The sequence below is a fragment of the Haemaphysalis longicornis genome, unplaced genomic scaffold (assembly GCF_048455015.1).
Source record: "Haemaphysalis longicornis isolate Haplotype H1 unplaced genomic scaffold, Haemaphysalis longicornis Haplotype H1 scaffold_2, whole genome shotgun sequence".
Lineage (NCBI taxonomy): Eukaryota > Metazoa > Arthropoda > Arachnida > Ixodida > Ixodidae > Haemaphysalis > Haemaphysalis longicornis.
In genome coordinates, this window is record NW_027526295.1 from 225,238,911 (window position 1) to 225,257,574 (window position 18,664).

At 53.4% G+C, this 18,664-nt stretch overlaps 1 protein-coding gene across 1 annotated transcript in view; it reads right to left on the reverse strand.

The window, feature by feature from the left end:
- Positions 1 to 15,961, reverse strand: part of LOC144168531 (semaphorin-2A-like) — a 56,535-nt gene extending 40,574 nt beyond the window's left edge. The window contains exons 1-3 of the mRNA XM_077697495.1: positions 15,833 to 15,961; positions 15,559 to 15,682; positions 1,125 to 1,292 (exon numbers count right to left, since the gene is read on the reverse strand). Coding sequence (XP_077553621.1) covers positions 1,125 to 1,292; positions 15,559 to 15,682; positions 15,833 to 15,961 — 421 coding nt within the window. The remainder of the gene's footprint in view (positions 1 to 1,124; positions 1,293 to 15,558; positions 15,683 to 15,832) is intronic.
- Positions 15,962 to 18,664: the final 2,703 nt, after the last annotated feature.

An 18,664-nucleotide genomic window follows, 5' to 3' on the forward strand; every position in this document is an offset into this window, starting at 1 on the left:
GAAGATAAATCTTGCATGAAAATTTTATGAAAATAAGAAGCCAATAAGAAAATCCGAATGCCCATTGTTTTGTTTCAAGCCCAAAATAGGCCTGCCACACAAATCGGCATTCCGGTGTCGTCTTTAAAAAAAGAGAGACGGTTTTTACTGTATTTTGGGTCCTCGTTTCTGCACTTTTCTTCGTCTGCGTTCTCCTCCATATCTTGTGGTCTACGAAGACGTGAATCCAAATGCTTCTAAGAGAGATTGTAAGGGTTTGCGTGCTTTCGTGTAGTGCGGACAGCCAGGGCGCGCTCCGTAATGTTGCCATCAACATGCTACCCCACGCACACAATCGTGGACACCTTAACACCTACGTGCATCAATACCCCGTACTTAATGTACTTCTGGAAGGGATCTCCAGCCACCAAAATATAGAAGGCGACGAAAAAGGCAATGACCTTGCTCGGGACAGTGCACCGAGCTACCCCCTTCCTTGGCCGGAGGATTACGACCGGAGATAAGTGCTAACCATCTTAAACGCAGGCGGTAGAAACCGAATGAACTCCTTCACCCCCGCCGCCTACATCCGTCAAGCCATGCCCTGTAACCTTTGCAACAGCGAATACTCAACCGCCCGGGCCTCCCATAGTTTTAGTGGTGTAGTGGTTACCCCAACATCCAACACACATTCTGTTCCTGTCCTCGTGCTACTCATTCGCCGCACTACCTATGCCCTTACTCTCCCCCTCAACGTCACCGACGCCTCAGAGAGCCCGGCCACTACTCCTGTACACCGCCGTGCAACGTTATGGCCCCAATTCTTCGATCACATAACTTTTGTATTGAACAAGAAGCCGCCTTCATCCTTGCACGTCAGTGCGCACCTTCGCTGCCCTGCTGTAACTCCACCGCCGCACACCGAACTTTCATGATTAGGACGTGAAGAATGTACTATAAAGACTATAAAGTTCTCTCTCTCTCTCTCTCTCTCTCTCTCTCTCTCTCTCTCTCTCTCTCTCTCTCTCTCTCTCTCTCTCTCTCTCTCTCTCTCTCTCTCTCTCTCTCTCTCTCTCTCTCTCTCTCTCTCTATCCCACTTTGTCTTTCCATGACGGCACGTGGCATAGGACGTGGCGATGCTCACCGTTGAGAGCGACGATTTTGTCGGACTGGGTGGTGATGAGGAAGTCGTGAAGTTTCTCACTCCTGTTCGAGATGTTGTATGCGGCCGTCCGGTAGAAGGCGTAGTTGTTGGGCGGTCTTAAGATGCTTAGCCCAACGACAGATGCGGTATTCGGGACGGGCACGTCGTCTGGATCGAGAAGCATATGAAAAGCCGTAAGCTGAATGTAAAATTACGCTTCAAAACAGCACACACAGGATAGAAATCTAGATATTTCAGTGTCTTGCGCTCTACAGTCGTGGCCGAAAAACAAAATTTTCAACGAACATATAAAAAGAGCGGTAATGGTCCCCTTTTACCATCCACCAATTTGGCACTAGAAGCGCATTGCGATGCAAAAGTTGAAACGAACAAGAAAGCGAACGAACAGCTTTGTTTTCGCTTTCGAAAAAGCTTCTGGTGGAGGAATCCGTTTACCAGTCCTCCCAGCACCGTCTTGGATGGGTTGGAAGTAGCCTATATAATGTAGAAGTTAGGGCTTGTTGGTGAAACGACTTTGACCAGGTACAATATTAAACGCGACAAGACGGGGACACAAGAAGGAACATTTGCAGAGGAGGAGCGCTAGGCTTAAGTCGCGGAAGTTACTGAACCAGCTTCGCCAACAAGCCCAAATTTCTTAGTTGAATAGTCTGCTTTCTAGAAAAATGGGCCCTGCTCTTCCAAACCATCTGTGTCACAACCGTTCAGTAACTACCACGCCTTTGGTCTAGCGCTCGCCCTGTGTAAGTGTCCCTTCTTGTGTCCCCGTTTTGTCACCTTTTTTACCATGTAAGCAGGCCTCCTGGTAGTCTTCTCCTGAAGACCTCTCGGAGACAATCGACGACCTCCTTAACGCTAATGTTTTAAGGAGTTCGCCGAGCATCCGACTGAGGACAAGACCCAACCGATTTTCTTCGTGTCCCTATACGCAAAACACGCTGGAGCTGTTTTGGGGGACGTGAGGGGGGGGGGGGGGCAAACTGTGTCGATGTGTGTGTGTGGCTTGCTAACAAAATTCGTGCGAAGTCCCGCACGGAAGATTTTCTCGGCGTAGGTGAACTTTATTTTTTACGGGGCCAGAACAGAACACATAAACATAAAAGCTAAGAGAACTGTCTTCTGAAAAGAACAGTGTCTGAAGTATTAAAAACGATAGTCTTTCTTGGGCTACTTAAACCCAGAAATTTTGGTCTGTCTGTCCGTCTTTCTGTCTGGGACTCGATTCAGTCACCCGGCCAAAGTAAAATGGATACTGCGCAATAGTCTTATATACTTACAGCCAAATGTAAACGTCTAAGCCCAGTTTATATGTTTATACTTGTCAACTTTGTTGAACAAGAACAAGACATTACGCAAATATAAGACAGGAAATTAGTACACAAGGGATATTTACAGTGTTCGATCCTTTATTTAAAAATTCATAGATGCTTGTTTTTTCGATAGCAAATGATATTCGACATCTACTGCAGAAAACGGCCGCTTGCTGTTGCCCGCGCCACCTCCTGGCGGCATATCAGAAATCACGCGGCAACAGCAACGAAAGGTTCCACTAGCTAGGGTCCACGTTCTGCTTGGAACGCACTTGGCGCACGGCAATGCGGTTGTTGTTGTTGTTGTTGTCCTTTATTAGTCGAGGGAACGCCATGCCGCCAAAATAGGGGTAGGGGAAGAAGCGGAAGGGAGGAGTATAGCCCAGTTAGAAAGATGATGCGTCCATGAAGAGGAGGGGGGGTGCTGCGGTCGCCGCGGAGTGCGGGCGTGTTCTCATCGGCTCCGCAATTAATGCCCAATTTCGCAGTGTTAATTGATCTATTCTCGACGTGCTTATTACCAATGGATGCGTGAAGGTGCGAGGCAGCGACCAACACCAAACTTTCACCAAAAGGTGTGGTTTTCAACCATTTTTGGACTTTGGCTGTTCACCGCCAACGTGACGCGATTAAGCCTAGCGCTCTAGCGTTTGCTAGGCCTATCCGCCGGCATTTTGCCGAGCGCCATGGAAGACGCCTCTACCGACGCGACGGTGGTACAGCCGCCACTGCCATTGCCGTCTGTGCAAATGGAAGGAGAAGTTATCACCCCGGAGGAATTTCATCAAACGCCTGGCTGGTTGCACGTCGGCAGAAGCGGGAAAGTGACGACGCCCGATCCCCAAGGCGCTCCAGGTGAGCACAGGCCTCTGTTGACCCCGAAGTTGATTCGCATGCCAGCAAGACTTCACACGGCCGGAACGTGAGGAAGGAAGTCATAAGCGCTTCTCGCATGCCCACATTACCCGCAGAAGAAATCAAGATTGTCATTCGACCCCGCGGGGGCCTTGATATATTGCAAAGAAAGGAGCGGCGAGTGTTGCGTCAGCCATTAGGGCGGCTGCAAAAATCGAAAAGACGGAGAGGGTAGACGACATGGCGTGCCCTAATTTTCGACAAAACATTATGGTCATCAGTACTCCAAGCATGGCCCGCGCAGAGAAATACGCCCGAATACAAGAAATCGCCATACAGGGAATCACGTATGCCGTCAGTGCGTACGGAGCCGCCGCACACGGTATAGTGAAAGGCGTGATCAAAGGCGTCCCCTCAGAGAATAACGACCGCGACATTCACAAACAGATTGTGGCTAAATACAATCCCATGGCGGTGGGATCTAAGCGCATCGGTACCTCCAAGACAGTCATCGTCACTTTTGCCAGCTAAAAAGTCCCGCGATATGTGCGCTACGGCTACACATTATATCAATGCAGTCTTTATCGAAAGCAAATTGAAGTCTGCAAAAGTTGCGGCACGGTGGGCCACCGCAGTGACGTCTGCCCCACGCCCAACGCAAAGGTGTGCATGGCATGCGGCACACCCAACCCCCGAGATAGCCATCGATGCACACCCAACTGTAAATTGCGCGGCGCGGGCTACCCAACTGGTGACAAAACACGCAAAGCCCGCTACAAGATTCCCTACGTCGTACGAAAACGCTGATGGGAACGCCAGCAGGCAGAAGCAGAGCAACGCACGTGCGATCTCTCGCCCGGGAATTTTCCGCAGCTGGCGGCCACAGCTGGCGGCCCGATGACGTTGCGCGAAAAGAGCACTTCACGCCACACATCGCGTCATGCCACGCGCAGCATATTGCGCAACGGCTCACGCCACAGCCGCACGCCGTCGCGCAGCCAATCGCGACGCTCCCCTCGGCAAGCCTCGCGCAGCGCCTTACGCGGGCGCACAGGGAATGATCAAACCCCCCACGACGGGATGAGCTGGCCGGACGCGGCAGCTGGAAGAGATCGAGCCAAGATGACGCCTCGCGACCGTACACCCGGCAGAACCCGAAGCAACCAATGATGTGCCCAATTACAAGCGTCCAACGATCTGCTTGCCAAAAAGCTCACCGACATGGAGAGGCAACTGAGATGCCTTCAGTCGCAGCTCCACCAACAACAGCAGCAGCAATTCACCAAGCCTTCATCGACTACGCCGACTCACGCGACAGCGCCCATGCCACAACCACCGACGCCGCCTGTACAACAGACGCAGCAGTAGATCAACCGACCTACGACGCCGGCATCGTCCCAGGACGCCCCCGACCTCCACCCCGAGATGGATGTCGCCCAATCCGACGACGACGACAAGATGCCCGCAGCACCCAAGAAAAGAGCGCGTAAATCAACCAAGGTGAGCTACGACGTGCAGATCGAACGCTTCGAAGAAAGACTCACCGCTAAATTCGACAACCACGTGGGGACTATCCACACGCTCACCACGACGACCGAACAACGGTTTGCTCACCTGGAAGAGATGATTACGGCGCTGGCGGTGTCCCAACACCGATTAAGCGAACGCGTAGATCTCCTTGAACCGATGCTGAAACCCATAATCTGCAGCCCGGTATTCGCAGCGCAATTTGCCAACCACCCCTATCTTCACGAGCAAGCGCAGCAACCAGCTCAGACCCCAGAATGCCAAAACGCACCCTCCCTACAATAAGACCGGGAGCGGCGCCAGCGGCGCTCACGATATGGCAGTGGAACTGCCAGAGCTACAACAACAAGAAAGCCACGCTTCATCAACACATACAACATGCAGCGAAACAGCCAGACATCATCATGCTACAAGAAACGGTGGCGCTGGATCCGACTCTGCCAAGATACAAGACCTACGCCGACACGACGGGCCGGCGAGGAGTGTGTACCTTCGTGCGAAAGGGCCTGACCGCCGTAGGACACCGGCTCTAGAAAGGCAGAAAGGGCAAGTGCGAACACACCTGCCTTGAGATAATCCCTGGAAAACGCTGTACGCACGGACTCTACGTAATCAACGTCTACAGAAACCCCAAAGACCACGGTCAAAAAATTCAAAACTTTGCTCAGAGCAGCCATTAGCCAGGAGCGCCAACACGCTCTGGTCGTGGGGGTGACTAATGCCCCCCATAAGGCATGGGGCTATAACAGAGCCACTGCCAAAGGCAAAGACCTTATGCAAGATGCTATGGAGCTCGGTTACACGCTCATTACGGACCCCAAACAGCCTACGTGGTCGGGCCTCTCCTCCACGCAGAGGGACACTACGGTCCCGACCTTAACTTTATCAAGAATGGCGCTGACATCACGTGGCGCAATACGGGCGACGACCTCGGGAGTGACCACTACATCCTCGAGATCAAGATACTCGGCGGGGGAGGTCACACACTTGAATAGACGTGGACGGACTGGGACCTCTTCCGACAACACCGACGAGAAGGTAGTGGAACGCCAGACATCAACGACCTCGAAGAATGGACGGCAACCATCAAGGCAGACGTTCGCGAGGCCACAAAGACGATCGAGACAGACGACAACATCCCGCGCATCGACAGTAAGCTCGCCCACTTACTTGAGGCCAAGAAGTCGATCAAAGCCAGGTGGAAAAAGCAGCGCTGGAACCGCAAGCTCAGGGAGAGGGTGACCGCATTGAACAAGGCCATTGCGCAGCACTGCGCCCTATTATGCCGACAACAATGGCACGAAATCTGCAACCACATTGACGGCCAGCTCCACCAAATTAAGGCATGGTCGCTCATTCGCCACTTACTCTACGACACCTTGTCATGTTCGAACCTCTCAGTCACTCACACACATCCAACCCACACAGATTCCACCGAACGACTCCTTTATTCCGTCCGCCTCTCCCGGGCTCTCCCCACACTCTCCTCCCCTCTCTTCTCTTCCCTCAGTTCAGATGATGATGATGGCGCAGTCGCGTAGCGCCCTCTCTCGGTGTCCACTGGCACCACCCTCACAGGTCTCCCCCCCCTGAAACGTGAAGCCACCACTAAACATTTTCAGCGTCGTGGTACGGCGTCAGCTGATCTGCGTGTGCGAGACCACGACGACGCCCCGTCTTGGGGTCCACTAGGACGAAGTCATTCTGTCCAACACCCCTAGCTGCACGGAAGGGCCCTGAACGTCGTGGTGCAAGCTTTGAGGAGAATCCCTTGGCAGCGTCGCTGAGGAAGTGGCTTTCAAGCAGGACGAGATCACCCTCCTGTATTGTCCGCGGTCGCCTGTGCCGATCGTAGGCAGCCTTTTGGGTGCGCCACATTTTGTCCTGATGTTGCCTGGAGAATTCGAGCACTTCCTGCAGGCAGTTGGAGACTTCAGCTGCGAATGCACGGTAGGCCGTCGCCTGAGGCTCCACGTCGTCTTTAAGTTCTTCCTGCGTCCATGGGGTTCTCAGCTCCCGGCCATAACAAAGGAAGGCGGGCGTGTAGCCCGTGACCACGCTTTCAGCTGTCCGCATGGCAAGGCCAATTTCTGGGATGTGCTGGTCCCAGTCTTTATGGTTGGAGCAGTAGGCCCTAAGGCACTGTTTAATCGTGCCGTTATGCCGCTCCACCATTTGCCCGGCAGGACGGTATGGCACTGTGTGCCGGTCTTGAATGCCCCAGTGTTCAAGAAGGCCCTTCCACACACTGCTTACAAAGGGCTTCCCATTGTCGCTTGAAATAGCGACGGGTGTGCCGTGCCTGCAAAACACCTGGACCATGCAGTCCACCACACTCTTGCTGGTTGCTGACCGTAACGGGAAGAGTTCGATGTACTTGGTGAACTTGTCGATCACCACGAGTAGGTACTTGTGGCGTCGAGGTGTCATTGGTAAGGGCCCGACGATGTCAACACTGAGCTGCTCCATAGGAGCAGTGGCCCATTGGCTGCTCATTAGCCCTTCCGGTTTCTGCCGGTGCGCTTTGGTGCGTTGACAAACCTGGCAGCATCGCACATACTTGGCTATGTCAGAGCGTAGACCCAGCCACACGAAATGTTGGGAGATGCGTTTGAAGGTCTTGAAGAAGCCAAAATGGCCGCTAGTTGGGTGGTCGTGCGACAATCGTAGGATCAACTTGCGGAGATGGTCTGGAATCCAAGTTACCTTCCTATTCCCTCGATGCTGTACAAGCAACCCACTGTCCTCCAGCTCTGTCGTCACCGCCAGGTCCCTGATTAAAGGTTCGTCGCTGTCACCAGGTGGCAGCTTCCCTCCCTTCACAACAGTACGCAGCCTGCACAACATGGGGTCTTGGTCTTGTTCCTGCGCCAGTAGCTTTGGGTCGTTCAAGACAGTCGTGTCGTCCTGTGCAGATACTGCAGCAGCTGCCTCAAAGCGGATTTGCGGGCTGGGCTCCGGAACAGCCACAGGGAACAGTGTTTCGTGCAGACTTGGAACTGGTACTTCTTGGCGCTGAAGGGGCGCTCTGCTCAGAGCGTCGGCTGGGACATTTGCTAGACCCCGCCTGTGCTTGATTTTGCAGTTGAACCCCTGCAGACGTAAGACCCAACGCCTGACACGTGGCGATGTCTGGTCTGTGGTGAACATCCAAGATAATGAGGAGTGATCGCAGTGGACCTCAAATTCCGTAAACTCGAGGTATGGTCGGAACTTGTCCACCGCCCACACCACAGCGAGACACTCCCATTCCTGGACTGTATAGCGCTGCTCTGCCTCAGTGAGGACCCTGCTAATGAAGCAGATTGGTCGCAGCTGGGCATTATCATCTGCTGCTTGCAGAAGCACCGCTGCGATGCCGACTCCGCTGGCATCCGTCTCCACCACAAATGGTCTGTTGAGGTCTGGCAGGCTCACAACAACATCCTGGGCCAGGGACTGCTTAAGTGCCCTAAAGGCTTCATCTTGCTGCGGATCCCAATGCCAGCGTTGCTTCTTCTTGAGTAGTTCCGTGAGTGGCCGTGCAGTGATGGAGAACTGTGGTATGAACCCTCTGTAATAACCAGCCAGTCCCAAGAAGGCTTGCAGCTGCTTGACTGTGGTTGGTTGGGGATATCCCAGTATTGCAAGCACTTTTTCCTTGTCTGGCCTACATTGTCCTGGGGAGATTTCATGACCGAGAAACTTCAGGGATTGGCAGCACACGTGCACCTTCTCTGGGTTTATGGTAAGCTGTGCTGAGCTTATCCGCCTCAAAACCTCCCGCACATGCTCGATGTGGTCTTCCAGAGTTTCCGAATATACCAGAACATCATCAAGGAACGCCATGGCATACTGGTGGTTTATTCCTTCTAGCACTCGGTCCATTAGGGTCTGGAATGTGGCAGGGCCGCCAGCAACTCCGAAAGGCATTCTCATAAACTCGAAGGTTCCTTGATGACAAATGAATGCTGTCTTGGGAATATCCTGCTCCCTAACGGGGATCTGAAAAAAGCCCTGTGAAAGGTCGAAACTAGAAAACCACCTGGCTCGACCAAGCTGTGCAAGCAACCAATCAGTCCTTGGCATGGGGTAGACTGGCACCTTAGTGCGTGCATTAAGCTGGCGATAATCCACGGCCAGGCGGTAGCCACCAGACTTCTTCTCGACCAGAACTGGGGCGCTGGCATGCTGGCTGCGGCTAGGACGGATTAGGTTCTGTGCCAGCAAGTCATGAATGCAGTCGTCCATGATAGCCTGCTTTTTGGCGTTTACTGGTCGTAGCTTGCATCGAACCGGTGGGTTGTCACCTGTGTCGATGTGATGTTCTGCCAGGGTTGTACAGCCTGGAATGGTGGTAAAGATACCACGGAACTCATCCAAAACAAGTTTCATGCGCGGGTCTAGGTTCAGTGAGTGGCTGGGCATGTCTTGGCTGCAAGCTGCGGTCGTGATCAAGGCACTGGCACGCACATTGACAGTAGCATCATCCTCGGCAAAAATGCAACGCAAACACTCCGCGCAATCCTCCACTGCTTCGGTCCGTTCCTTGTCTGCCTTAACAAAGGACTTGATTCTTTGTGGTTCTGTACCGACTGTCCAGCCACCAAGTGCCACGTGCAGGGAAACGCCACTCACCGTGAGGAAGTCCCTACCCAAAACAACGTCGCGGCACAGGTCAGGAACGCACAAAAACTGCTGAATGCGGCAACCCGCAGTCCACTCAATCCGGCACTTCAGGGATGTGGTTGACTGTGACCATCCTGATGCCAGGCGCAGCGCACGGATGTCCTCCTTGGGCTTGGCCCCACAAGCTTGAGCCACAGCAGCAGCGGAGGGCCCGAGGAAGCTTACACTTGAGCCGGTGTCGAGCAGGGCCTTGAATGTCGACGACCCGATTCGCACGTCCAAAAGGGGCTCTTTGTTGCCGGCTGTGGTCGCTACATGGTGCGCGCTGCCGTAGGTGCCCGCCGGGGCAGCACCTACCGCCTCTGGTTTCCCGGGCACTGCGCCTGCAGGTGACCTGGCTGCCGGCATCGGAAACAAACAGGCGGGCTCATTCGCCGACCCGTGGCACAGTTACGAGCGATGTGGCCGAATCCGCCACAGCGATGGCACTGTACACGTGCCGGTCCACCTGAGGGCTCCAGCGCTGGCCCCGGAACGTAGGGCGAGAACGGGGGCACAGTGCTACGCAAATAGAGCTGGTCACGGCAGTACGACGGGTCCAGTGCCGCGGGGTGCAGTGGCCAGTGACATGAGGGTGGCGGAGCCGGGGGGCCAGCAGCGGGCGAAGCGAACGACGCCGCAATAGTCGGCTGCGCCGGTGGGCGATGGTCGAGGGCAGGACTAAACGCCAAGTCCCTTGCCACTTGGTTGCTCGGAGGCGGCGGCGGTCTGTACTGAAGGCGACGCCAAGCCCTCTCCATTAAGCCGTCCGCCGCCTTCACCAACTCGGCGAGGTCGCCGTACACCTGCCCCTCCGCCAGGTCCTGCAGCTGAGGGTGCATCTGGCGCAGCACGCGCTGCACCTTCTCCGCTTCGGAAACCTCCTCCCCGATGCGGTCGTAAAACGTGGCGATCGCGTAGATAAACTCTTTGAGGTTTTCCTCGGGGTGCTGCGTGCGCTGTTCGAGCTCCGCCTTCAGGCGGCGCTTAGCGTCGATCGACGCGAACTCGGCACGGAACGCGGCCGTGAACTCTTCCCACGAGTTAAAGCCGCGCACAAAACGCCACCACAACTTCGCGCCCCCATCGAGGGCGGCCGGCACAACCTGCGTCAGCCGCTTGTCGGCGGCGACTCCAGCCACGAGGCAAAAGTTTTCAAGGCGCTCCAGGAATTCCTCCGGAGACTGTAAATCTCGGACACCCGAGTAGCGTGGAAGGGGCGCCGCAGCGAGCCGAGGCGCAGCGTCCTCGGTGACACGATGAGGCACATTCACGCTCGCGGCACCCGCTCCCACGGCCGCCATGACGGTCGCGGCGGTCGGCAACGGAGCCGCCATTACGCGGTCGCGCACGTACGCCGCGATACGCTCGCGTTCCAGCACGGAACCGTCAGTCTGCAACAGGAGCTCGTTGACGGCGACTTCAAGCCCACGCGCGTTTTCGAACGCTGCTGCGGAGATCCCGGACGGGCCCCCACTTGTCATGTTCGAACCTCTCAGTCACTCACACACATCCAACCCACACAGATTCCACCGAACGACTCCTTTATTCCGTCCGCCTCTCCCGGGCTCTCCCCACACTCTCCTCCCCTCTCTTCTCTTCCCTCAGTTCAGATGATGATGATGGCGCAGTCGCGTAGCGCCCTCTCTCGGTGTCCACTGGCACCACCCTCACAACCAAGACCGAGCCGTATCAACAAGATCGTATGGCCAGGCTCATGCATAAGGCGGAAACCGAGCTAGGCAGGGAAGAACTCATCAATTGTATCGGCGCTAAATATCTCCCTGACCACAACACCGAGACGCACCCGGAATACTCGGGAGCACCGAACGACTAGCTCGATCGGGACATCAAGAAGGAGGAAGTCGAACTCGCCGTCCGTGAGTTAAGCACCCGATCAGCAGCGGGCCCCGATGGAATCTCCAACCAGGCCCTCCGAAACCTTTACGTAGCGGCAGGCTGCCCCATCAATGGAAAAAGGCCAAGACGGGGCTCATCCCCAAGCCGGGCAAACCTCCCCACATAGAGAATCTACGCCCCATTTCGCAAACTTCATGCGTGGGGAAGGTTCTCGAGCATGTCCTGGCGAACCGATGGCAGGAATAACTGGAGCAAGCAGAACTCTATCCCAACACCATGATCGGCTTCCGGAGAGGCCTCAGCACACAAGACGCCATGCTGCAGCTCAAGCATGAAATCCTGGAACACGAGACCAGAGACAGCCGCGTCATTATCGGTCTTGAACTTCAATGCGCCTTCAATCGCGTCAAGCACTTGGCCATCCTAGCGCAGGTATCAAGACTTAACATGGGCCAGCGAAGTTATGCCTACATCAAGGACTTCCTAACGAACAGACAAGTCGAGCTTCACGCGGGCGAGATCGTCCTGCCCACGAAAGGCCTCGGTAGCGTGGGCACCCCCCAAGGATCGGTGATCTCCGTTCCTGTTCAACATCGCCATGATCACCGTAGCAGAAGCAATATCCAGCGTGCCTACCGTCCATCACACCATTTACGCTGACGATGTAACACTATGGACAACAGGCGGCCCAGATGCCGGCATAGAACACCGGCTTCAACGCGCCGTCTCAGCCATTGAAGACTGCCTTAGAGGAACGGCTATCCAATGCTCGCCTTCGAAATCAGAACTCCTTGTCTACACCCCTCGCAAACCGGGCAGACCGTTACTACCCCCAAGAGCTTGCGATCATCTCGCCCTGTACACCGAGACTGGCCAGCGCGTTCCCGAAGTTTCGGAGATCCGCATACTCGGCATGCACATTCACAGCAAGGGCGACAAGACAAACCTCATGAAGAAGCTTGCACTCAAAACAACAAGTACCCTACGCCTTCTACGCCGAGCCTCCACGGCCCGAGCCGGAATGCGGGAGGATGGCATGATGCGATTAGTACAGTCTTTCGCCGTCAGCCACATTGCCTACACGGCGGCGTACCACACGTGGACCACGACCGAAAGGGACAAGATAGACGCCATGATACGCAGACTCTACAAACGGGCACTCAGACTACGCGAGTCCACAGACAACGAGCGCTTCTCCCACCTGGGAGTTCACAACCGTGTTGACGAAATCATCGAAGCACGACTCGCTGCCCAGCGCGAACGCCTCGCCACCACAAGAACGAGGCGCCACATCCTCGAGATACTCGGCTATGGCCCCCAAGTCACGGCAAGACACCTTTCCAACCTCCCCAATACGATCCGAGCCAATGTTCACGTCAGTGCCATCCCTAAGAATATGCACCCCGACCACAACCAAGAACGCTGCCAAGCCCGGGGCAAGTTCCTCGTGGAGCAATATGGGGACGACTCCCGCGCCTGCTACGTCGATGCGGCCAAGTACGGCAACGGCCGATACGCGATGGTTGCGATCAACGCCTGCACGGGCCAAGCTACCCAAGCCACGAGCGCATGCTGCAACAACGCCACTGCGGCCGAAGAGTTGGCCATCGCCCTCGCCATGACCGAACCGGACTGCGGCACTATCATCGGTGATTCTCAACAAGCCATTGGCAACTTCGCAAGAGGACGCATCAACCCCCAAGCCACCCGCATTATAGAGCGAACAGCAATCTCGCCAGGCCTACGTAAGCAATTAAGATGGATTCCCGCCCATGCGAGAGTTTGTTCACCGTATGCACCGAACCACAATGAGACGGCCCACAGGGAAGCGCGCGCTCTCACCCACCGCGCCCCCACCGGCAGTGCCCGTCCGGAGTGGAGATGGTGGACGGCGATTGAAGACTCACCGAGTGGATACGGAGAAATCCTCAAGAACATGAGGGCTGCTCGCCAGCTATTCCCCTCAGCCCACAAATCTCTAAGCAGGGAAGACGCAGTACACCTACCACGCCTCCAAACTGCGTCGGTGCTCACACCGGCGCGCCTCCATCACATGTACCCCGACGACTATCCTAGCGCACAGTGCGGCATCTGCAAACAAGGAACGGCGAATAGCTGGCACATGCAATGGGACTGTGCCGCCATCGAGAACGGCGTCAGCTTCACAGAATACCCCGCAGATCTCCAAATCTCCATCGCCTCAACCAGCAAGTCGGATCAAGAGTGGGGCATACAGCAGGTTCTCAAGGCATTCGAAAGGCACGGACTCCGCAAAGAGGTCCCTGTCGAGTAGGGCTGCCCCAAGAGGATGCAACGCCCGGCCACGTTGAGGTGGGCCCGTCAACCGGGCTTTACCTACTGCAGGAATTATTCAATAAAGTCTTTTCCATCCATCCCATCCATGAAGACGGCACAGGGGTTCCCTTCAGACTGCGCAGGTCAGGCTAAGGTGAAGATCTACCATTAGGGGATTTTCGCGACCGGAGTAGGCCCCAGTCTACACTAATTTTGAAAGACCACTCTCTACGCCGAACAGCCCAAGGGCTCTGATAAAATTTGGATCTTCAAATGGAGGATCATCTCCTGAGGCATCGGGAAGCATAGCATTGGTGAGGATAGGCCGGTCGCCTACATTCACGCGCGTCTCCGCAGTACTGCAGCGCTGGCATCAAGGAACCCGGCCTGTAGCAGTGGAGCGCGGTAAATTCAAATCGCCTTGAGCAAACCTTTAGTGTTTTTACCTTGGGATTAGCGCGACAGAACAGGAACATAATGAGAGGTGAGCGGGAAAGCAAAGTGGGGCATTTCCATGGCAAATGTCTACAAACTATCGTCTTTTGACGACATTTTCAACGAAAGGATCAGATACGCGGCCAACATTTCGTGCAGGCACTTTTTGGGGCTGACGGAACAAGACCATTTCACCCGAGACATCAAAAGGCTAGAACATTTCCCATTTACTGGTGTCCTCCATTTTTAAATATTTCTTCCGGAGAGGCTGTTAACAATTTTGGGGCGATATTTCCTCCTTGTCTCCCAGCCTTCTTCTTAATTGGGAGATATTACACTGCCCGTGCAACCATTATGTCCTCCAAAAGTCTTGTACATGTATTCTCTATTCCGTAATATCTCAACACTCAAGTTCTGTGCCGGCATCTACAGAATCGAAGGCATTTTTTTTCTATCTACAGATGCCATGTTAGAAAATTTATTACACTCCGTGGATTTCTGTGTTACGTGATTGATGGCATGGATTATGGAATGGTGTGAACGGCATGGAATGATGGCAGGGATATTGTTGAATAGCCTTTCCAAAATTCATCCTTTTTCTCGGTGTCTGGAGATTAAAGCTTTTCTTCAGGTGGTTAGCTAATACACTGTTGAAATACTTTGTACAACAAAGGGAAGGAGGCCGAAGCTTCAATAATTTTCAACATTTTTGATAGCACCCTTCTTCTGAATAAAACTTATGTTGGCATTTTTCAGGGCTTGGAGTACATTAAACATCGCGAAGCATTCTGAGGATAATTCTCCAAGCTTTTCTAGTACGATGCATCCTCCATGCTTTAGCTAATCTACGGTTATTCCGTCATCCTGTATAGCATGTGTTCCACGTCGTCTTTAGTTACTGCTTGGACATAACCAACCTGGCCTGACCTGACCTTACAACTCGGCATAAAAGTGCTCAGCTCAAGCATGCGTGCCCTCAAATACGGGTAACCGAGAGAACTATGTTTATACCACTGCAATGAGGTATGCCCAGTCAATCAAACACTGAAATACAATCTCTCAAGCCTCAAAAAACGAAACTCCGTAAGCTTCCCGATAGATTGATTTGCTGTTAATTCGTTGGTAATTCGCCAAACGACGCAAGCATTAACGACTTTGTTTCATCACGCGTGCACTGAACCTCCTAGCGACCGGTTAGCTTATACGCCACGTCTCGTTGATTCAGTGAAGGCGGTGCCGCTGAAATTAGGTCGCATCAATCGGACGGTGAAATCCCATGTCTTGATTTCCCCTTCCGAGGTTTTATTCTGTAACTAGGCCTCAAAACTAGATTTAGTTAGGCGTAGCATGGACTGGACGACGTAAAACAGACCAGAGTCATCTGCACTTCCTTAATTGCTTATCTGAGTGACAAAAGAAAATAGCGCGCTTGCGCTGGCATGCAGCTTGCACGCTATAAGGATCCGGATGCAGTGTATACGGACCGAGCCACAAGGAGGTGGTGTCGTGGTGCAGATAGAAGGGGCACCGACCCTCCGCCCCACCGGTCTTGTTGTTCCCCCCGATGAAGACCTGCTCGGCCTCGGGCACCAACGTCAAGTCGGAAGCCTGCGATGCACAAGCGGAAAGAAGTGTGATGCGGGCTTCAAAAAAACAATGTGCTGCCGATCGCGATGTTCCCGTGTGGTAGCTCGGCCTCCGCTGTTTAAAAATCCCTGTACGGTGTGGCCAAAGGAAACTCGTGGCGAGAGTACTCACGCGCACTTGCCAGTCTGTGGGGCTCCTGGCGTGAGTGCCGCAGATGTAGAGCGTGCTGCCGTCACGAATCGGATGGACCTCGTGAATGTGGTTCCTGCAGTCCACGGCGGTGCCCAACTGCGCGCGCATTGGTGCGTCTCTTTCACTATATCGTCTGCGCATTTCTACATTGTTGCTGGGAACGCGTATACTCGCAATCCCACGGAGCAATATTTCCCCGATTGTAACTTCGTGCTATGAATTTCCTTGTGCTTGCATCCGAAGATAAATATCAAACATAAAATAGGTCAACTTTATACGTAGCTCTGAGACAGGCCGAGATTGCTCTAAATTATAGTTTAAACCCCCTGTGAGGCGTCATAGAAGGGCGCATTAACGTATTCTTTACTTCCAAGCACTGATTAGCCTAAAGAAAGATTGCATGACTTTAACTTCAGAATACAGCCAAAATCGAGAGAGACACACAGATTTTCTCCGGGGTCCCTTTAAACGCATCTTGATTCCTGAGAATGGCCTCCTTACGAGGTATGGTTTTCTCGTTCTGACCATCTCAAATGGGCAAGGAAAGCAAAATACAAATTTAGTTCATTAAAAAGACCCCTGCCTCCCAACTGCAATTATAACAATCTCATTGTCAACTTCAAACAAATAATGAAGACGTTAATGGATACCGATAAAGCAGTGGCGTCTACCGAGCCTCTTCCGGGGGCTTTAGCTGTGACGTCACAGAATCTTGCTAGTGCGACTGGCGGTCCCCGACCTAAGCCTCCGCCAAGGAACAGGACCGGGCGATTGTAGTGGCGCCTCGAGCTCCGTTTGATAGCATCACTTGAATGGTAGCGTGTAGTTAACAGGCTGATAGCTGTGTTTTAGTGCTGGACCATATTGCGTCACTGCTTCCTATGTCAAAACCACTTTAGGGCAAAATTTGAAAGCTTCTTAAAGGAGTACTGACACGAAATTTCAAAGCTGAGATAACTATGTCAATAGCTTCCTCTGTATGTGGAGATATCTCCCAGCAAGTTTCGACAGTAACTGTTGAGTATAACATATTTTAAATGAATTTTAAACTTTGCCCTCATGAAAAAACTCAAAACGGCCAGCCTAAAGGAATCGGCATCAGCATGATGTCATGTAATACAGACCTCAAAACTGTCGACGTCACGGAGGCTGTGACGTAGCCCATGCCCTGCGTGTAGCTGCTCGGCGCGCAATCCTCCCTGTTCTGTGGCGCGCACGACTCTTTTGGCCGCTGCTCACTGCTCACTGCGCTTTGTGCGTCGTTACGAAAGTGACTGCTGGAATTGTGCTGCAGTCTCCTCTGACGCCCAGTTCTGCCTGAAGTTGTGCCTCTGCAATGTCGAGATACTGCGCGGCCAGCGACTGCCAAACGAAATCGAAGCAAGGCATAACTCTTCACCGCTTTCCTCCCGACCCGCAACAGCGACTGGGGTGGACTGAGTTCGTCCGTAGGAGCGGACGCGGAAACAGCTGGACGCCGCATCGGCAAAGTCTGCTGTGCTCGCTGCATTTTGCACCGAGCTGCTACGTTCATAACCAAACATTCCTGAGCCAGTACAGCCCGCAGGCGTTGCGCATACTCGAACATGGGGCCTTGCCGACAATCTCCGCATCGCCGAGTGGCACCACGTCGGGGAGTGAAGCAACATCTCCAAAACAACGTCGCCTCGAGGTTGGGGGATTTCACGACGCCTACGAGGCGCCTGCCGAAACTCCGCAGGCATCCACCAGCGCAGATTCTGCGCCTGCTCATTCAGATGCTTCTGAAGACGTGCAGTACAGTACAAGCTACGAAGTACAGGTCCGCGCAGAAGTAAACGGAGCACGGGAGCGGTGGCCGAACTGCATCGTTGCGCCGCGTATGGGCGCCGACGGGAACCATGGAGCGCCGGTCAAAGAGTGTGTTCGCCCTGCCCCCGCCGCCTTATCTGATATATGTTTAATCGTCATGCTCGGCAAGACGGTCTTCAAAGGCAGCGCTGGGCTATAGAGGGGCGCTGGTTGCATTGCAGCTCGCAGGCATCAGCGGCGACCGAATCTGCTGGTCATGAGCTGGACAAAGCTGCGTGCGCCCTGAAACGTGCCTTGTTGCGCGCTGTAAAGGGCGGCACAAAATTGTAGGCCGCTTTGGTTTGGCATAGCATGTCATTGCGATGTAATCAGTTGTTAGCCGGCAACAAAATTGCCCTGGTCAAATAAAAAGCACATTCACAAGCATTTTCGTTGTTCAGGAAAAAAAAATCTCGCTTGCGGGATTTATTTCTTTCTTTTGGGTTTGTCCCAAGTTATTGCTGCCGGTCACTCTCCAGGTCTGTTCTTAAGACAGGGAAATAAAAAAAATTTCATGCGGTAGAAATTCTGTGTTAGAGAACACCGTATACAATCATTGCCCGCTATTACAGCGGGCCTCTTAGGGCACATATTTTGTTTTTGCATTTAAAGTGGCGTTATTATTTTTAACGTGCACCTTGTATTAGTTAAGAATGTGTTGAAGATTTAAACTCCACATTGAATGATAAGATGGCTTCACTGCATTACCCTAGTGTCTTGCAGAAAAGCGCCGTGAGGGCCCCCAAAAGACCGGTGATTAGTATAGTCGTCATGACCGATTACTACCATACTCGTCATCGGTTAATTTGGTTCAAAATCTTATGACGGCTATCCTCGTCAACGGGGGCGAAAGGGTTAATGCGACAATGAAATATGCACCCTGTGAGGCCGGCTGTAATAGCAGGCAACGATTGTACCTATTCTTTACGGTGTTTTGTAACACAGAATTTCTACCACATGGAATTTTTTTTATTTCCCTGC